This window comes from Oreochromis niloticus, linkage group LG22 (assembly GCF_001858045.2).
Source record: "Oreochromis niloticus isolate F11D_XX linkage group LG22, O_niloticus_UMD_NMBU, whole genome shotgun sequence".
In the NCBI taxonomy this organism is placed as follows: domain Eukaryota; kingdom Metazoa; phylum Chordata; class Actinopteri; order Cichliformes; family Cichlidae; genus Oreochromis; species Oreochromis niloticus.
In genome coordinates this window covers 18,093,190-18,111,901 of record NC_031985.2, presented here as the reverse complement: position 1 = coordinate 18,111,901, position 18,712 = coordinate 18,093,190, and the positions used below count along the sequence as shown (strand labels likewise).

The 18,712-nt window shown below is 38.9% G+C and overlaps 1 protein-coding gene and 1 long non-coding RNA gene across 2 annotated transcripts; one reads left to right on the top strand and one right to left on the bottom strand.

Annotated features, from left to right (window-relative positions):
• Nucleotides 1-10,049: 10,049 nt before the first annotated feature.
• On the bottom strand, nucleotides 10,050-13,157 carry LOC100703096 (CD59 glycoprotein). Its single transcript, XM_005457279.3, has 4 exons — nucleotides 13,086-13,157; nucleotides 12,578-12,655; nucleotides 10,818-10,925; nucleotides 10,050-10,330 (listed from the first exon to the last, which is right to left on the bottom strand). Exons 2-4 carry the CDS (start codon nucleotides 12,630-12,632, stop codon nucleotides 10,170-10,172), a joined length of 324 nt encoding a protein of 107 aa, XP_005457336.1. The 5' UTR covers nucleotides 12,633-12,655; nucleotides 13,086-13,157; the 3' UTR covers nucleotides 10,050-10,169.
• Nucleotides 13,158-13,201: 44 nt separating this feature from the next.
• On the top strand, nucleotides 13,202-18,349 carry LOC112843536 (uncharacterized). The gene is made up of 2 exons (XR_003215958.1): nucleotides 13,202-13,341; nucleotides 15,246-18,349. It is a non-coding gene; the product is annotated as an uncharacterized LOC112843536 (long non-coding RNA).
• The last annotated feature ends 363 nt before the right edge of the window (nucleotides 18,350-18,712 follow it).

Here is an 18,712-nt window from a genome sequence, read left to right as displayed (position 1 = left end):
CACCACTGAATCCAGACACAGGCGGTTAGACCAAGATTATTTTCTAAATGCAGTAATTTCATTTTATTAGCAAACAATTCTATATTGCCAGCCAGATGATGCTCAATGACTAAAAACTGGTGGGGAGATAAACTCCTGGCAGATGTAGATGTATGGGAAACACACCAAGAAGTCTTGTGGTTATTAACACTCAGTGTGAAGCTAATGGAGGAACATTGTCAGCTGAGATGATGATTTTTTTAAGCATTTCTCCTGATGTAAAACAAGGTGTTAAACTTTTTCATATGGAGACATAGAGTCCCAGAGATATTTCTTATTACTCCTTACAGTGAGTGAAGTACTGATACGATAGGCAATTTTTACAGTATGTAATAGCAGGAAAGGCACAGGTTTATTAATGGTTGTTCTCATTCCTGGGGAGTAAAATAATGTAGTTTTGTTATTATAGTTTGTTGGAAGTAGTGCTCCAGTGGGGTGCTGTATACTTGCAAATACAAGCACATTGTATTTGAAAATAAATAAAGCATAAATAAAAGGTCATCTATCTTATCAAGCATATTAATATTTAGAAATATTCAGAAGCATTCAATTTATAAAAAGAAGAAAAAAGTGAATTCCTTTTGATCATTTCTTTTAAGTCTGAAGTCATAAATACTAAGTCAAAGTCAAGTTGGGTCTTTTACAAATGTTAGTCTAAAAAATCCCCAAATGTGCCATTCAAACCTGGACATAAGTTATCCTCCATTCCTGAGCTACATTTTATCACGGAAAGCTTGGGAATTTGTAAAAACACAATGGTTCTATACCAAGTTTAGGGACCAACAACATGGTGTTGTTAATTGTCATTAATTCTAATGGTTTTGCAAATTACATTTTCCAATTAGAGGGCAGCATGGTGGCATGATGGTTAGCACTGTCACTTACTTGTTGGAATCCATCATCTGCCCAGAAGTTTCCATGTTATTCCCTTGTCTGTGTGGGTTCCCTCCGGGTACTCTGCTTTCTCCCACAGTCCAAAGACATGCAGTTTGTGGGGTTAGGTTAACTGGTGATTCTAAATTGTCCATATGTGTGAAGGTGAGTGTGAATGCTTGTCTGTCTCTCTGTGACGGCCCTGTGATACCCTGGACACTCTGTCAACACTATGGCTGCTGGGATTGGCTCCAGCTTATCCCAGCAGCAGAGAGACAGAGACTGCATGTCCAAGAGTTGAAAAGATTTTTTTTTAAAGAAAAATCATCCCTTTCTTAAAGACTATGGTTCCCGTCTTTATGTACCAGGGAAGAGTTCGTCCTTTAGTTGAACCTGAGATTCTGGAGGAACCATGCAGATTTTGTTCATATCACCTCTGGGATATTAGAGGTCTGGGATTGAGTATGTTTTGTGTACCGTACTTGGAGAAGGCATTTGACCAGGCGTCCTACGGGGTGGGGGGCATCAGGTCTCTTGCACAACAAGTCAGACACTTGTTCCCAGTGAGGACTGGTCTCTGCCAGGGTTTCCCTGTGTCACAGATTCTGTTCATAATTTTCATGAATGGAAAGCCAAGGGCTCCTGTTTAAGTGGTCCCAGGTTCTCAGTTTTTCTTTTTGGTTTGTTTGTTTGTTCCTCTGGCTGGTTTCATCAAGCCATGACCTCCTGCTTGCACTGATTTGCTGTGATTTGCAGCTGAGTGTGAAACAATTGAGAGGCGAATTAGCACCTCCAAGTCTGAGGCAATGGTTCTGGGCTATAACAGGGTGCAGTACCAAATCTTTGAAAAACTGATTTCTTCCCTCAATATTTTTTGAATCGGATTAATATTGTTTTTTTATTTATTTATTAACGCTTGTAATAAAGTTTTCCAGTTAATAGACAAGTTGGTCACACAGTAGAAAAGTGGAATTGAACAGCATTAAAAAGTTTTATGTTAACACTGTTACTGTGAAGTCTTCTGTTTTCCTGCATAAGTCTCACCTCACTGTTCAAAGTTCAGCCTTTGTTTGGTTGTGTGCATTTGTGTGATTTCAGTCTGCGTGTGTGTGTGTGTTTCTGTCTGTATATGAACAACTGTGTGTGTGTATGTGTGTGTGTGTGTGTGTGTGTGTGTGTCAGCCCCAGAGGTATAATCTTTTCCCCTTGTACTCCCGCTGTGCGCCTCTCTCCCCGAGATCTGAGCTGTACCCCCGACTGAGACAATGAGTGTGTGTGTGTGTGTGTGTGTGTGTGTGTGTGTGTGTGTGTGTTGTGTCCTCTGAGTGTGTGCATGCCGCTGAAACCCAGGAGGCACGCACACCATGGGAGCTCTTGACACACATGCCTGAGGGCTTCTGAGGGAGCAAAAAAAGAGCAATGAATGGATAGAAAAATATAGTTTTAAAAAAATCCATCAAACTTGATCTGTGGGTGAGGGTGAGAGTTTAATTGCTGTGTTTTTTGTCAGAAGAAGAAGAAGAAGAGGCAGGCTTTAGTTGAGACACCATAGAAACACTAAAAAGATGTCATGAAACAAAGAACAAGTGGAGAAAACAGATGACGCCCAATCAACAGTTTTTGAGATAATTGGATTAATATGAAGAAAAATTAATGATCTGGCGTGTGAAGTTTTTGTGTGTCTTATCTGTGCACAGCTGACACAAAAACAGATCTATATAGAAAGAAAGAAAGAAAATCCTCTGGGGTAGGAAAGACGGAGAGAAGACATTCCTCCTCTCTGTCCCGGTCTGAAACTAATTGGTCCAGGATTAGAGGAGATTATATATAAAAAAAAATAAATAAAAAAATACACAAAAATCATACAAAGGCCTCCACAGGTCTAGTTACCATGGCAATAGTCTGCTGTGCAACAGTGCAAAAGCAACAGGGAGAAAAAGAAAAACCAGTTGCTGTCTTGATTACCAGAATGACACAGTTACAAACCAGTGGTTTATTTAGATGAACAGTGAAGCTCATTAGGTAGTGAACATGTGGCTTTGCTGCAAGACTTTTAAGAACTTTAACAGCCTGTTGACACCTGCTGATGTAGAAATAGGAATGAAGCGTTTATAATGCTTTTTATGCCACTTAGTGCTTATCTTGGAGAATCTGCAGGAGAAAAAAAACAAGTCAGTTGTCAAGCAGGTAAAGACACAGAGCTAGGCATCATTCAGAGAGAAACCAAAGCTGGTGTAGAATCAGACTGGAGAGGCAATGTGCAGCTGTGGGGATACTCACAAGCCCCTTGCTGATTACTGAGTTCATTTCAGAGGTGTGAGAGGGTTTCCCCTGTAAGACTGTATTTTACTGGGCTTCTAAGCTAAGCAGGAACTGTCTTTAGCAAACACCATGTTTGAGGATGAGGTGGTTTATGAGTGTATTGGTACCAGAGCATCAGAGAGCTGTTTCCTGGTCCAGGAAAAAGAAACTGGGAGGATTTCCAGTTGGCTTCAAGTGCAAAAGTAAAAAGCCAATAATAACATAAACAAATAGCAAACAAATCCAAAGCCAAAAGTGCCTTACACAAAGTTCCCAAATGGTAGACAAGCCTGCACTACAACCATCTCCACCAGTCCTGCTTCCTAATTTGGATTTTTTTTTTTTTTTTTTTTACATTCTAAATTACACAATCAACCAAGCCCACTTAATTTTCTTAAAATTCCTTCAAAATTAGGTAAGGAGAATGAGATTCCAACACTCAGTGAAATACAAGTATTTATTTCTTGGTAAATTACACTTTTGAATCATTATAAAATGTTGTTTCACAGAATTACACATGCTTGTTTTATTGATAGAGTTGGGTTACCTAATCTTACCCAGTGGTACCAATGATACCAGTACCCACTGGTACTGGTATAACTTTAAATGTAAGCAAGTAAAATTTATTTATATAGTATACAGTATTTTACAATACAGAATAAAATTCTATAAATGAAATGGAGTAAAGAGATGTCAGTGTCATCTAGCATAGTGGGGTGGAGGGTCTGTTTCTCTAATGACAACTTATCCAGCACGATAATTAATTACCTGAAGAAGATGTCGATGCAGCTGTCGATATCTCACTAAAAGTTTAATCATTCACAGGTTTAACTTCTTATACCCTGGCAGCATACATGCTAAAGTTAGCTGCAGGTCCTTTAGTGAATTCTACTTTCAGGTGATAAAAACCAGCACGCTCTTTAGCTTGTAGATCTATTTCATGTTTCAGCAGGTGTTTCCTCAGATTAGATGTGTTGCCAAGGGCAGCTTTGCAATTTGCATGAGAAAGGTTGAAGAGAGCGTTGTCTGTGTTAAGTTTTTAAAAGTGTAGCTACCTTAAAAAGTACATAGTTCAGTACCTAACCCTATTTACCGGTAGTTTCACAAGCTACCAAAGCAAACCCCTGAGTTGTTTAAATCAGGGCTGTCTTCATTGTCTACAGCTGCAAGCTCCAGCATTGTATTAAGAGAAGATATAGAAATGGAATAAGCTATTCTACACATATGTCAAACTATTTTTTTAATTAGTTCTCAAAGCCCAACAGTGAATGTGGTTATGTAGTACAGTATGAATACTAATGCAGGCAAAATAAATGGATAACAACAAAATGTGTTGATTTACATTGAAGCTGTTTTATGTTCCTTGTAAATAATAACTAAACTAAAATAAATCAAACTATAAATGAGATGAGTCATGACATATTAGAGAAAACAAATAGAAAAATCTGTTATGCCCTAATATGGCCAAATGCACAAAATGTTTTTGACAACAAATAACTGCACACATACCAAATACATGATAGTTTTTAGAGTAAGTGCTGCCATATAAATCAAATTTAATTGGGAGAAACCTCGTTTCTTTTTTCTCAAGCCAATGCACATTGCAACAAAGCGTTAAAAAATTCTCATGATACACAAAATTTGCAATCACTGGTATTAAGAAAAAAAAAGCTTACATGACTTTGTTGCAATTCACTAAGGCAGGGGTTTGGAGGGAAACACAAAACTCCATCACCAGGAGACACTAGAAGCAAGAATACTTCCCAAAAGTGTTAAACTCTAATTATTCACTGAGGCATCCTGTTGTTACAACACCTAAGAACATCTGCTGTTAATTAAAAACAGGCTTCTACATTTTAAAAAGCAGCTGATATTCTGTCTGATTACGGTTGCTGTTTATAGATCTCAGGTAAAATCCTGACGTGCGATGCTTCAGGCCTCAAAACCAGCTTTGTTTAGGCATTTCAGTGGTTGAACAAAGGCTTTTAGCGTGTCAGCTGTTGTTTTTTCCTTTGGTGTCACAACATCGGTTTGTCTGTGAAATGCACTCGACTCTGAGGCAGCAAGCTTTTCTCCCTGTCAGTCTTAAAAGATGATCAGACTTACTGAGACATCAGTTTTCTCTGTTTTCCGTTTTCCTTTGTTGTTTCTGAAATCTATTCATTAATCTTTACAGAGGATTTGAACACAGCTCTTGTACCTGGAGAAAGAAGATAAACCGTTTTACCTCCAAAACAACAAGAAACTTTAAGCTATTGTTTTTGAAACATGACTGATTTTATCACTCATTAACTGATTAAGAACTAGAAAGTCTGTGTGGATTTTTGACCTCCAGAAACGGTGTGGTGCAGTGCTTTTATGAGTGGTTCCCCATTTTATTTAGATATGCTTATACAATCATGAAGCATGAAGATGCATATCCCTTTAACTCAATATGAATAAGCGCTGGGTGGCTGCAAGTGCGCATGAACAGTATGGGCAACCAGCCTTGACAGAGGGGCATTTGGCTCAAGTCAATTTGTGATTTCGAATTGATGCCAATACAGAAAACTCAGAATAACAAATGTACAGCCATAAAAAAGTATTTGCCCTCTTCCCGATTACTCCATTTCTTCATACAAATGTTATTGTTAGGAAAAGATAACACAATAAAGAAACAAAGATAAACACAATCTAAATACAAAATTAGGTTTTTCATTTCATTTATTAAGGGAAGAAAAGGCCCATCTCTGAACCAATGTGAAAAAGTAATAGTCCACCTCTGAATGGCTCTAAAACACAAAATGAAGGTGTGAAAGTGGCCTCGTCACTAAGTCTGCACTTAAATCACACTGATATTTAAAACAATTCTGCAAAGAAAAGTGGGCCCAAATTCCTCAACAGTCATGTGAAAGACTCATTGCCAGTTAATGCAAATGCTACATTGCAGTTCTTGTTGCCAGGAGTGGCACAACCAGTTATTAGGTTTACGGGGCAATTACTTTTTCACATAAGGCCTCTGGTTATCTTTATTTGTCAAGGTTTCACCAAGAGGACTTAAATGCAGGATACAAATGAGAAGGATTTAATAAATAAACTCAGGGTTACACAACAATGAAAGTTCACCAGGGATATTCTCATCAATATCATCAATATGTTCAGCTCAGACAGGTACTACTGTAACCTCAGGTAAGTCAGGTAAGTCCTTCTTTCTTTTTTAGCTCTTCAGTCCTTTCCACAGGCTCCACCTCCAGTTTTTCAGTTTCCAGAGAGTGCGTTTGAAGTGGGTTAGCCACAGCAAACAAAATTCCCTACAAAGGAGGAGGAGACAAGCTGGAAAGTACGGGTACAGAATTGCAGGGCAAGCAGATTATTAATAAAAACTGCAACGCAGCCTGAGATACACTACCACACTGAGGAGGATAACAGCCTGGCAATGAGAGCCTGGTTGAAGTACTACCAGTGATTGAGACGGACTGGATGACACCCACTCATGGTAGGGAGTGGTTAGTTCCACCCACATGCTCATCCACACTGACAAAGGAGTAAAAAGAGAGAGCGGAAGAAAGAAGGCAAGTCCATACCTGGAGGACATGGGGGACTCCTATAGCAACACCGTGATGAGTGATTTTCTGTCTTGCTTACTGTATTTACTGCATGTGGGTCATGTTCACTAAATGACTCGTGAAGCTGCACCCAGAGACTAACAGCAGATTTAAACGACTTATTTCCAGATAACTTAACGATAAACACTATCAATGAAAACAGGTAATGGGCAGAAGCTAGTTCTAAGCATGAAGAAGACACTAATGATCACTAATGAGGAGATAAGTAAAAAGGTGTCGCAGCTGAGGCTCGGGAAAATCAGACACTTTAGTTTTAGTTTAGAGCTAATCTTACATGTTTCTATAATATCATGAAGAACAATTATAGGCATTTCATGGGATTTAAAGACTTTAATTGGCAATGAGTCCCACCCTTATTCTTCATAACTGTGGCAGGTCTGTATTATATCCTGGATACCAGCTTGAGGGCCTAATCCTGTTTGCAGTTGATTTCTGCATGATCAGGTCATAGTGGCTTCTGCTTGTCTAATCACTTTTTCAGGTCTGCACATAGATTTTCCTGGCCATGGATGTAGAATGTTAATTTAATACTCTTCTGCAATGCTGGAAAATTCTCACCAAATTCCCCTGGATTTTCCAGATTCCCCAGATCACTGGAAGAAGTTAGTCCTTTGGGACATTTTTAGTGTGGTTAGTCCTTAAAAAAGGGAGTGGGCAAGCTGAAGCTAATCAGCTGTGTCAACTTGGTGCACTGATAAGGGGGAATGGATCGCCATTGATCAGGATTTGGTCCAAAAGCAAGGGTCAGCACTGTAAATATGAACTCTTTCCTTCCTTATTTGCACATAAAGACTTTGAAACTTGTAAAATAGAAACACTTGTGCCACTGCAAAAATGTCTGGTCATGACTGTAGTCGTTTCTTAGTTTATTAGTCTTTGTTTTCCTCTGATTACATAACAAAATAATTTAATCAACACAGACACACACACTCTTTCACGCACACACAGACACCTGGTCGTTTCCTCTCTTGATCAGCCAGATGTTAGTGTTGAGGCTGCGATGTAAAATCAAGTGTGAGAAATGTTTTTAATTATCTGGCCACCTGGACGGGGTTGTACAATGCTCACGCATGCACACCCACGCAAACGCACGCACACACATTTGCATACAATGCCACCATGTTTTGATGTACATGGATGTGTCTCATATAACCTTTCGCTTTCCTCGTGAAAAGATGTGGATTTTACTCGCAGAATAAAACCTGTCAATCTTGTCTTGTGATGTGCAAAGACCTCTTGAGGATAGAGCATTAGGCAAACACACACACACACGGTTCCAGGTAACAGATGTTGTCCGTCTTTTAATTAAAGTCAACAAATTAAGACATTGTACTCGCTCACTGCTGCAGAAACAGGCCCCAGACAGTCACGCACACACATTTCTGTCTTCTTCACATTATTCTGTAATTGGCTGGAGGCAAATATTGCAGTTTGCTTAGAAACTCTGTTCACTTTTAATTATTATTCAAGGGCTGCAGCAGACACTCTGGCAGTCTTACAGGCTGATTTCTGACTTTAGACTGGTTTAAAACTTGTACAGAGTGCTTTTGCAAGCACGGGATTGAGTAACACACTCAATCATGATATTGCATCATTAATGAATCTGTGCACTTGTTGTGGTTTTGTACTATATGGCTGTTTGATCATGGTCAAATAAGTTGTATTAAAATTATATATGATACATACTCTACATACATGGGTTATGGTGCCTTCTATCTCCCTCTTCTTTGAGATTTTTGGGGCACCCGTTTGACAAGAGTCATCTGCCCTGGGACAACCTTGGGATTCCCTAAAGGTTCAGGAAGGGGATGTCTGGAATACTCTTTTTAGCCTTCTGCCTCTGAGACCTGACCAAAAAATAGAAATGGATGGATGGACGACACAACTTGATGTGAAAGTGTCACAGCAAACAGTGTTTATTGTGTAGGCAATAGTCAAAATAATATCAAGGATTTATGAAAGCATTAGAGGTCATTTTAGGAAAATATATAATATTAAATTATTCATGCTCCAAATTTATTAAAATCTTAGAATGAAATCATCAAGTCGAAAGAAAATGACCTTTAAAACCAAATATACATTCACCATCCACTTTGTTAGGTATATCTGTTATGCAGATAATTAAAGCAAATATAAAATCAGCCAATCACATGTCAGCAATTCAGTGCATTTAGGCATGTAGGCATGGTGAAACTGAGCATGAGATCGAAAAGAAAGGTGATTTAAGTCAGTCTGAAATTCACTACACAATCATCTGCAAGGTTTATAGACAAAATATCAAGTAAGGTGCAGTTCTCAAGGAGAAAATACCTCATTGATGCCAGAGGTCAGAGAAAAAAGGTTAAACTGCCGATAAAAAGGCAACAGTATCTCAAATAATCACTCATTACAATCAAGGGATACAGAAGAGCATTTATGAACACACACACAAATGTTGGAGCAGTTGCCACTCCTGTCAGCTGAGAAACAGGTTATTCACATCATGGATGTGCAGCCGACAAATCTGCAGCAACAGTGTGATGCTATTATAATAATATGGACCAAATTTTCTGAGGACTGTTTCCAGCACCTTGTTGAATGTGTGCCATGAACAATTAAGATGGTTCTGAGGGTCAAATGTGGCTCCATCTGACAAAGAGCAAGGTGGGAATGTGTGGAAAGTGTGGGAAAGGTCATCAGTCCAGTAATAAAGTGAGAAAACACTTGAATCCTTACCTGAATCTAATGTAAAATCACCCAGTTGATCTAACTTACATTATGTGGGACTATAGAAGGAAGAAAGCCCACACAAGCACAGAGAGAAGATACCAAGGCATCAAAGAAATTCCCCCAGCTGACCAAAAGGTTTGAACTACCAGAAAAAAACCCAACAGTGACAAAAGAAAAGATAGCTTCAAGGACAATTTTCTTCTTGCTTAAATGCAGCTTAATATTCTTTTGGGTGCATTCTAGTCTCCTTTGTTTTTCTTTGTATCAGACAGAAATGAGTTAATGTGCAGAGTATGCAGTGTGGATGAATGTAGAAAGGCATATGGTCTGCGACACACCACACCAGCAGGAATGCACCAGCGAACCTTCCAGTTTCCTCCCCTCTTTGTCCCTGACATGAGATCAGTCAAATGTTAAGATGTTTCATCGCTGCTTTGTTCACCCCAGTGTCTGATCTTAAAAGCGTGCTTCCTACAGAAAGGCAGTGACTGTTTGCAACTCATCCAAAAAGTCCACGTCAAAGTCAGCACACAATTTAAGACTTTATTGTTCAGTCTATAACAATTAGTAACAGCAGCAAAAGAATCAAGTTTTACATAAGAATCAACCTTTTACCCGATTTCTTTCTCTTTTTTTAATCATTTAACCAAAGAAATCTTTCAATTTCTGAAGGAAAGTCTTTTCTTCACCATTGCAGAGTGTTTTCTGACAACAGGAGAAGGTGAAGTCGGGGAGGGAGTATCTGACAGCCAGAGTCATGAAGTCACAGTCTGCATACCGCAAACATTCAGTGTAGGTCTTGCCTGAGGTGAGGCAGTGCGAGGTCAGTATTGTCAGATTAACAAATACATACAACTGTGAATTTTGATTAGAAATAACAGGCACAATAGCCAATTTTAACAGAAAACTAATAAAACTTTGAAAAGAAGCATTTTCCAAATAGAATCTGTGCAGAAAATACATTTTCTTACTTTATAATAAATTGAATTTGTTAATAATTCAAATGAAGTTTTTCAATATTGCTGAAATTTAGTGAAACACAAACAAAATAATGTAAAAACCAGAATTGTTTTTGTGTTTGTTTGCTGATTGTTGTGCATCACCTCGCTGAAGAGTTTAATAATCATATATAAAGCAGAGCATTTTTTAATGTCAGTGGATTACTGTTATTATTATCATTACTGTTAAGAGCAATGTGTCACAGTTTAATGAAAAATGCATTCTTCACCTTATTAGGTAATCCCTTCATTCCATAATAAGTTGTTTAACACGCTCCAGAACAATGCTTACCACCACTGGTGAGTTTGAGGCAGGCGTCCTTCCCCTGGGTACACTCCTGCTTGGCTGCACAGTTCTGGGAGGACCCACCCGGGCAGGAGTAACACTGCAGCGAGAGGCCTGAAGAGGAGTTGCGAGTTCACGTTGTTTAGGTTTAGATTAGATTTAGATTTAGTCAGTGGTTGGGAATTTTATTTATTTATTTTTAATGGTTTTAAAGGATACTCAAGCCTGAGAACAAGCTTTAAGAAAAGACCTCTAAAACAGCTCAAATATTTTTCATAATGATAAAATGCAAAATACTTTTAAACAGAGTGTCTATGGAGGGCCATGAGTGCCAAAATGAATTAAATAAATACATCATTAAATAATGAATAAGATGTGTCAGCATGAAAACTGGAAATAATTAATTCACTAATTATATGATTAATTAAATCTGGCATTAATTGATTAAAAATGGAAATAAATAATGTCTTAAATGTTATCAATAAATGAACTGATATTTATTTAATTAATTAATTACACATTAAATTATTGGATGATGTATTTATTTAAATTCATTTTGGCATACTTTGGCCCTCTGTAATTGGCAACCCCCAGGTCTTATATATAAAACTACCGCTAATGTGCCAAAAACTGCAGTTTCTCTAATGAGCACTAGGCTGTCTCAAAAAGGGAGTGAATCCCAGGGTCTCTCATGTTAATGTTATAGTTTTTTTTTTTTGGTTTTTTTTAAAACATGCCTGCAGACTCAAAGTTAAGAGTGTGGGTCCTTTGACTGACAGCACAAGCACCTGCACCTCATTCATCCGTTCACACACACATTCATACATGTGCTTTTTTCTATATCTAAGCCTTTTGTCTAACATACACACACACTCACACACAAGGTTCAGTATCTTTTTCAAGGATACCTCAATGATACCCCAACATGCATTTGGAGTAGCTGGGGATCAAACCACCAACCTTCCAACTGGTAAATGACCTGTGGTACCTCTTATGTGTTGCATTCATACAGTCTATGGATGTGGCTTTCTAACTAAGTTTAGCTGGATTTATCTCTTGTCTAAATATGGCCACTTTGGGCTCCTGAAAATCAACATGAAGAGAGCCCTAAAGGAAAGTGAAGGCATTTAAACAAGTGACATGAAGGTTGGCACCCCAAATTGCCCCAAAATGCATTAATCGGTTTACGAGTGTGTCCTTGATAGTAAGGAAGTGCTTCAAGGCAGAGAATAAAGTGTTAAACCTAAACTAAAATACACAAACCTACTCTGGAAATTAAGTGACACTAAACTGATAATTCTGGTGTGTTCACACTGATTACATGACTTTGGACGGAGCCCTGTTTGCTGTTTCTGCAGGAAAGCAAATGAGTTTCAACACACATTTCAACACATTTTAAACTTTTTCTTTAAGGCAAAGGCAAAATAAAAGTCTCATGGACTGTAAAAATCTGAAAAACATGTGCAGTAGCCTCATGTTTGCTATATTTCATTAATATTTTCGGAACTTGTCAATAAAAGAAACCCCCCAAAAATAAAGAAAAAAATAGCAATCCAACTTTGCACAAAGCAAACTGCATGTCCAGAGACATGAATTAATATTTATAGTGTGAAGTGGAGGCACATGACATGACAGCAGAACATGCAAACTGCACAGTGATCTGCTAAAAATGTTCCCTCAGGCTGATAATCTCTGTGACTTAGCCCCACTTGGCTGCACTTTTTAGGAAAAAAATAAAATAAAAGAGTTCCTTTTTTTCCCCTTACCAAATCCAAACATGGCAAAGCTGACAGCTAGGCAAAACACCACAGAGCTCCTCATCGTGATTGAAAGGACTGTCACGTCTGAAAACCAAAACAAAAAGCAGAGTTTCCAGCATTGTCACGCCGAGATAAGAGGCAGGGATTTGACTTTGTGCAAATAAAAAAAATGGATAACACGTTCAGGGACTCGAAACAGACACACACACAAAAGAGAAATCGTCACCTCATCTCGTTCTGCAAGTTTGCAGTTCGGACAAGATTTGGGGTATTTTTAATGAAACAAGTCTCCCTGATTTCGGTTCACACTCACTGACTTTACATATTTTTTTTGTTATTTTATCAAAGAAAATTAAAAATAGGTAACAAAATTTTAAGTAATACCAGAAGAAGCTAAAGAGGATAAAACAACAGACAGAAATCAGTTTTAAAAGAATTCAACTGTGAGTACATTAGACATTTTAAAATTATTTCTACCTCGTTATTTTTATCACAAATCCCTGCAGCCACTCACCTGTGAATGTGAAGGAAATGATTCAGCCTGTGAGACGCGAGGAGCTTTTTGTAACAGCACCAACAGAAAAAAGTAAACAACCCATTTGTTTGGTTTCAGAGTCCAGACGTCTGAAATGTTGACCAACATACCGAAGAGTTTATGTAACGGAGATCAATTATTAATAGATTTTAACTTGAAGCTATTATATTTTTCTTGTTGCTTTAGGTGATTTATGCCTGATTTTTCATCTACATGCACAATTTAAAGAATAAAGGTAGGTCAATAACGTTTATTTCGCTGATTATTGATGGCATGCTTAGTGGAAGTAGTACTATTCACATTCAGGTCGACCTTTTTATAATTTATTTTCTTCTTTTGTTCCTGTGGTCATGTGGATATCTTACTACTTACTGCTTCCATAGGAACAGATAATCAAATGCACTTGATTAATTGATCATCAGTGTATAATAGCAAAAGATTTGGCAGTTTGCTGGTCTGGAACATTCAGGTGAGTGTTCAAACAATACAACAACATTTACCGAGGTAGACGTTTCAGCAAATTCACCCCTAGGTCAGACTCCAGAGGCCTTGTTTAACATCTTAAATGTAGAGTATGCTACCAGGATACTTCTCTCTAAGAAAGAACAAAGCAGCACGACTTGGGTTTGCAAAGATACGTATGAGCAAACTACAATACTTCTGGATGTTTAATGCACAGAATCCAAATGAAGAAACCCAAAAACACCACATCAACTGTTAAGCACGGTGGTGGAGGCATGATGATTAGGGCTTGTTGCGGTCATTGAGCCAACCATTTGACTTTGTATACCAAAGTATTCTAAAGTCAAATATGAGGCCATCTGTCTGACACCTGAAGCTCTGCCGAAACTGGATCATGCAAGAGCACAGTAGCAAATCTATAACAGAATGGCTGAGTGAGAAAACAGTCAAGGTGTCACAATGTTCCAGTTAAAGTCCAGACGTGGCTTCCACTCCAGATATGTTTTTTGCAGTATATTGAAAAAGTTATATTTTGATTTAACCTGTAGAGACCAGAGCACTTGTTTGGGATGGATGGCATGCAAAAGGTCTATACTGAACAGAAGGAAGAAAAGCCAAACATATGTCCCTGAAGAATAAAAAAAAAAGAAACAGAAAATTAAAATTAAAATTGGACTTTATCAGTGATATGTGAGACTTTTTCAACTCACACTCAGTGCAAAGACTATAAAAGAAAACTAGTTCTCGTTTTGTCCATTTTTCTACACCCATTAATTCACTTTTTATACCAGTAACTGTTAAAATTGTTCTCAACTGCCAGGTTAACCTGCACTTGACCCATGATGAGAGTCTCCCCTTGCTTCTTTATTGCCACTGGATAAAAACCAGGCTTTATAAAAGTGTGTGTCTCATAGCGTTAACTTTTTAAAACCACAGACGATCAAAATGTGAGACATATTTTTTTAACATGTGCAGTGCATGACGTGGACACTCTATAAGAGGTAGGGAAAATTAAATGTAAGGGCTTAACAGATGAGATATAAAGCAAAGGATATTAGTGAAACAAGTAGAGGAATACTTAAGAACAATAAGAAAAAATGGTGAAAGTTAATCAGTGTGTGGACATTGTTTACAGTGGTTGCAACATAAAAGCAACAGCAGGCAGACTTTTATCCAGTTCATAACACAGCGCCTGTGCCTGAAAGGTGAGCTATGCTGTGAGCTGGAAAACTGTTATTGCTGCAAGATTTGCCCTCAGAGTCAGAGAGGTGTAATATCTCTGTCCATCAAAGGGAGCGAAGACTCAGCACATTTCAGCTGAGGGAAAATGAACCTGTGTAAACTTTTACTGCGTTTATGACAAATGTCATCTGCAGAAGAAAAACAAACAGAAGATGTGAATGACGGCTAACTTTAAATGGAATCGAAAAGATTACATGAGCAAAAGTTATACTTTATATATATGTGTGTGTGTGTGTGTGTGTGTGTGTGTGTGTGTGTGTGTGTGTGTTTGAGAGACAGAGAGAGAGAGAAATTCATAAATCTTAACTGACTTAAATTTGACTGATCTCCTGTTCAAAATCATCTTCTCCTGCATTCCTGGACCATGTTCAGCACAGATGCTATTTTTAGATATCTCACTGGTAGTCCTGTTCTGTCTTTTTCTCTCCTTCCTAGCGTCTTCCCAGCTCGGGGTCCGCTGCGTGTCTTCTCCATTTCCATCGATCTTGGGTGTCCTCTGGGGTGAGAGCCACTGTGCGCATGTCTTCGGTGATTGCGTCCATCCACCACTTCTTCGGCCTTCCGCGCGGTCGGCGGCCTCCAGGGTCGAGTCGGAGGGCTGTTCTTGACACCGAATTCTCCTCACTGCGCATGACGTGTCCATACCACCATAGGCGCACTTCCCTCATCTTCTTTTCCATTGGGGCAAGTCAGAGTCGTTTTTGAACAGCTTCATTCGTCACACGATGCAGCCGGGTCAAGCCCACCATCCACCCGAGCATCTTCATCTCCATAGCACTGATGATCTGCTCGTGTTTCTTAGTGGCTGGCCAGCATTCTGCTCCATCTAGGGCCACTGGCCGTATGACTGTCTTGTAGATCTTATGATGATGGACTATCTTCTTTGGCCTGCTCCGTCTTTGAGCAGATAGCCTTTGTGTATTTCTCACGTTGCTCCGGCGAGGAGGGACGCCCTATCATGTTTTTTTAAAGAGGTGGACAAAGTTACACTCAGGCAAATCTGGCAAGTGAAACAGGTGGTGAGCTAAGCCAAGGCTTTGTTTGAGTGTCAAAAGACATTGTCCCTCGGGTTTGTCAAAACATTATATCAGAACTCCACCTTGATCTTCTTCCTCTGGGGAATGGATTCATGGTGTACAACAATGTGGATGTTGACCAACATGCTCCTGGTCTCGCTGGCTGATATGCTGGAATGCTTGGAAAATGTGGACACTTCAACTGAAAAGTGCCTTCATCACCAGATAGATAGATAGATAGATAGATAGATAGATAGTTTGGCATAATACATAATTTACAGACATAATTTCAATATTACAGTCAAGAAAAAAATCTAAGGAGAATAAGGAATGCGCCTTTCTAAAATTAGACTGAAATGATACCTTGAGTTCCTGCAATTTTTGTAACCTCAGTAGGATTTCGCTCTTTCAGAAGAATAAGCTTGGCAGTAATAACTTTTTTATTGTGAAAAATTTCCCAAAGTCTCACTGTGCCACAGTTCTGCATTGCTGCCCAGAAACTATTCTCCATTATTCTCTGTTCCACAAATATTTCACTCATTACCATGAATACAAGTGAAGACCCACTCCATTCTACCCCACCTTCTTTTCAGCCTATGTTTGTGGCAGTTTGTTTGTTTGTTTGTTTGTTTTTGTTTTTGAGAGAAGGTGTGGCTTGTTTCCAATCATCAGCACTGGCAACAGGCGTGCCCAATGAGCCAGAGCTCTACAAAAGCCTTCATAGCTTAGTTTCTGTGTGAGAACCTTTTAAGGATTCCAGTTGCTGTTTGGTTTGTTTTCTTGCGCTAAACAACATTGCATACAGTATCTTTGCACTCATGCACTCACTCACGCCACTAATACTAATGACTGATGGTTAGTTTAAGGTCTTTCTTTGTTTCTTTAACCCTCTGGACTTGGCTAATGCACTGGCACAGTCAAATCAATCAATTTAAAGTGACGTAGCAGCTTCGCTGAATTTCTATTTCAGCTTGTGTCGAATGTGCAGACTTCAAACTATAAACCAGTTTTTATTCCTAACAATGCAGTTATGTGGACTTTATTGACAGTTTGATGTTCCTACAAACATTTGTGAAAGAACGGGCCACTCTCAGGAGCTTAGTGAATTCCAGCGCTGTAATGTGATTGGATGCCACCTGTGAAACAAGTCCAGTCATGACATTTCCTCACTACTAAATATTCCACAGTCAACAGTCAGTGGTATTATAACAAACTGAAATGATTGGGAACAACAGCAGCAAAACCACGAAGTGGTGGGCCACGAAAAATCACAGAGCGAGTTTAGCGGATACTGAGGTGCAAAGGTTGCCAACTTTCCCCAAAGTCAATTGCTACATACCTGCAAACTGAATGTAGCCTTCATATTAGCTCAGGAACAGTGCATAGAGAGCTTCATAGAATTGGTTTCCATGGCCAAGCAGCTACATCCAAGTCTTGTAAAGCCTGTTGCTACTGGACTCTCTGGATGGACAAGTCTGGGTTTAGCCATTGCCAGGAGAACAGTACTTCTAGGAAAGTTTGATGCAGCAGGGATTATAGTGTAGGGCTGTTTTTCAGGAGTTGGGCCCGGCTTCTTGTTTCCCATGAAAGGAACTCCAAAGAAAATTTTGGACAATTGTATGCACCCAACTTTGTGGGAACAGTTCCTGTTCTAACATGACTGTGCACCGGTGCACAAAGCTAGGTCCATCAAGACATGTATGAGAGAGTTTGGTGTGGGAGAAATTGACTGGCCTGCAAAGACTCCTGACTTCAACTCGACAGAACACCTTTGGGATAAATTAGAGCGGAGACTACTAGCCAGGTCTTCTCGTCCAACCTCGGTGTTGGACCTCATAAATGCACTTCTGAAAGAATTCCGATAAACACACTCTTAAACCTTGAGGAAAGCTTTCCCAGAGGAATTGAAGCCATTATAGCTGCAAAGGGTCGACATGATATTAAAGCCCTTGGTTTAAGAATGGGATGTCACGTAATTTCATATATGTAAAGGCAGACGAGCAAATACTTTTGGTAATATAGTGTGTGATGATTTAGACTTTTTAAATAGGAATTTGCATGTCTCCCTTTTGCTTTGGCAGTATCGTCCGACTTGTGACACACAACCAGAGGGTCAGACTGAAAGTCTCCAGCAACACCTGCTAGACTAACATAAGCTGTTCATGGAGCTCTTGGAAATGAGACACATGTTTTATTTAGTATTTCAATGACTCATTGAAAAGCTTCAAGCAATATTCTGGTGCAGTTTGGAATATTTATGTGCAATGTTGACAGGATTTACTGGCTGAATCAGTTTTATTTTATTTATTTTTAGACCACAGCCAACTAAGATTTTTTGCATTTTAATCAGTAGTAACTGGGCTGGTACTCACATAGCCCTTCTCTACCCTTACTGCGCTCTTTAAAACTACCAGCCAGTACTTCCAGAACCATCTCCATCTTATTTTTTGTTTGTTTTATTTGTTTGTTTTTATAACCCACATGCAGTGTTTTGGTTCTTTTGATTTTTAATGGTGTTAATAAGGAAGCAAAACCTTTGGCTATGAAATCAATACCCAACTGGGTACCAATTCAAGTTACAACTCAACCTGAGATCTGATTTAGACCCATCATCTAAACGAGATCAAACCTTAAATCCCCTTCAAACATATATTTTCATGCTGTTTTTTTCTGTGAATGAAAAGTGCCAGGGGAGCTGTGTGTTATTATGAAATTTTCACTCTCTGAAATGACTCGGCCTCCCAACGCTGTCAGCACTGACACAGGTTTTATGTCAATAAACATTCAATCAGGAATGAAACTCTCCTTCGGCTGTTATGAGTTTTTTATTCCTGGATTCATATTAGGTCCCCTTTCTTCCTCCTCTCCCTCTCTCTCTCTGCTGGA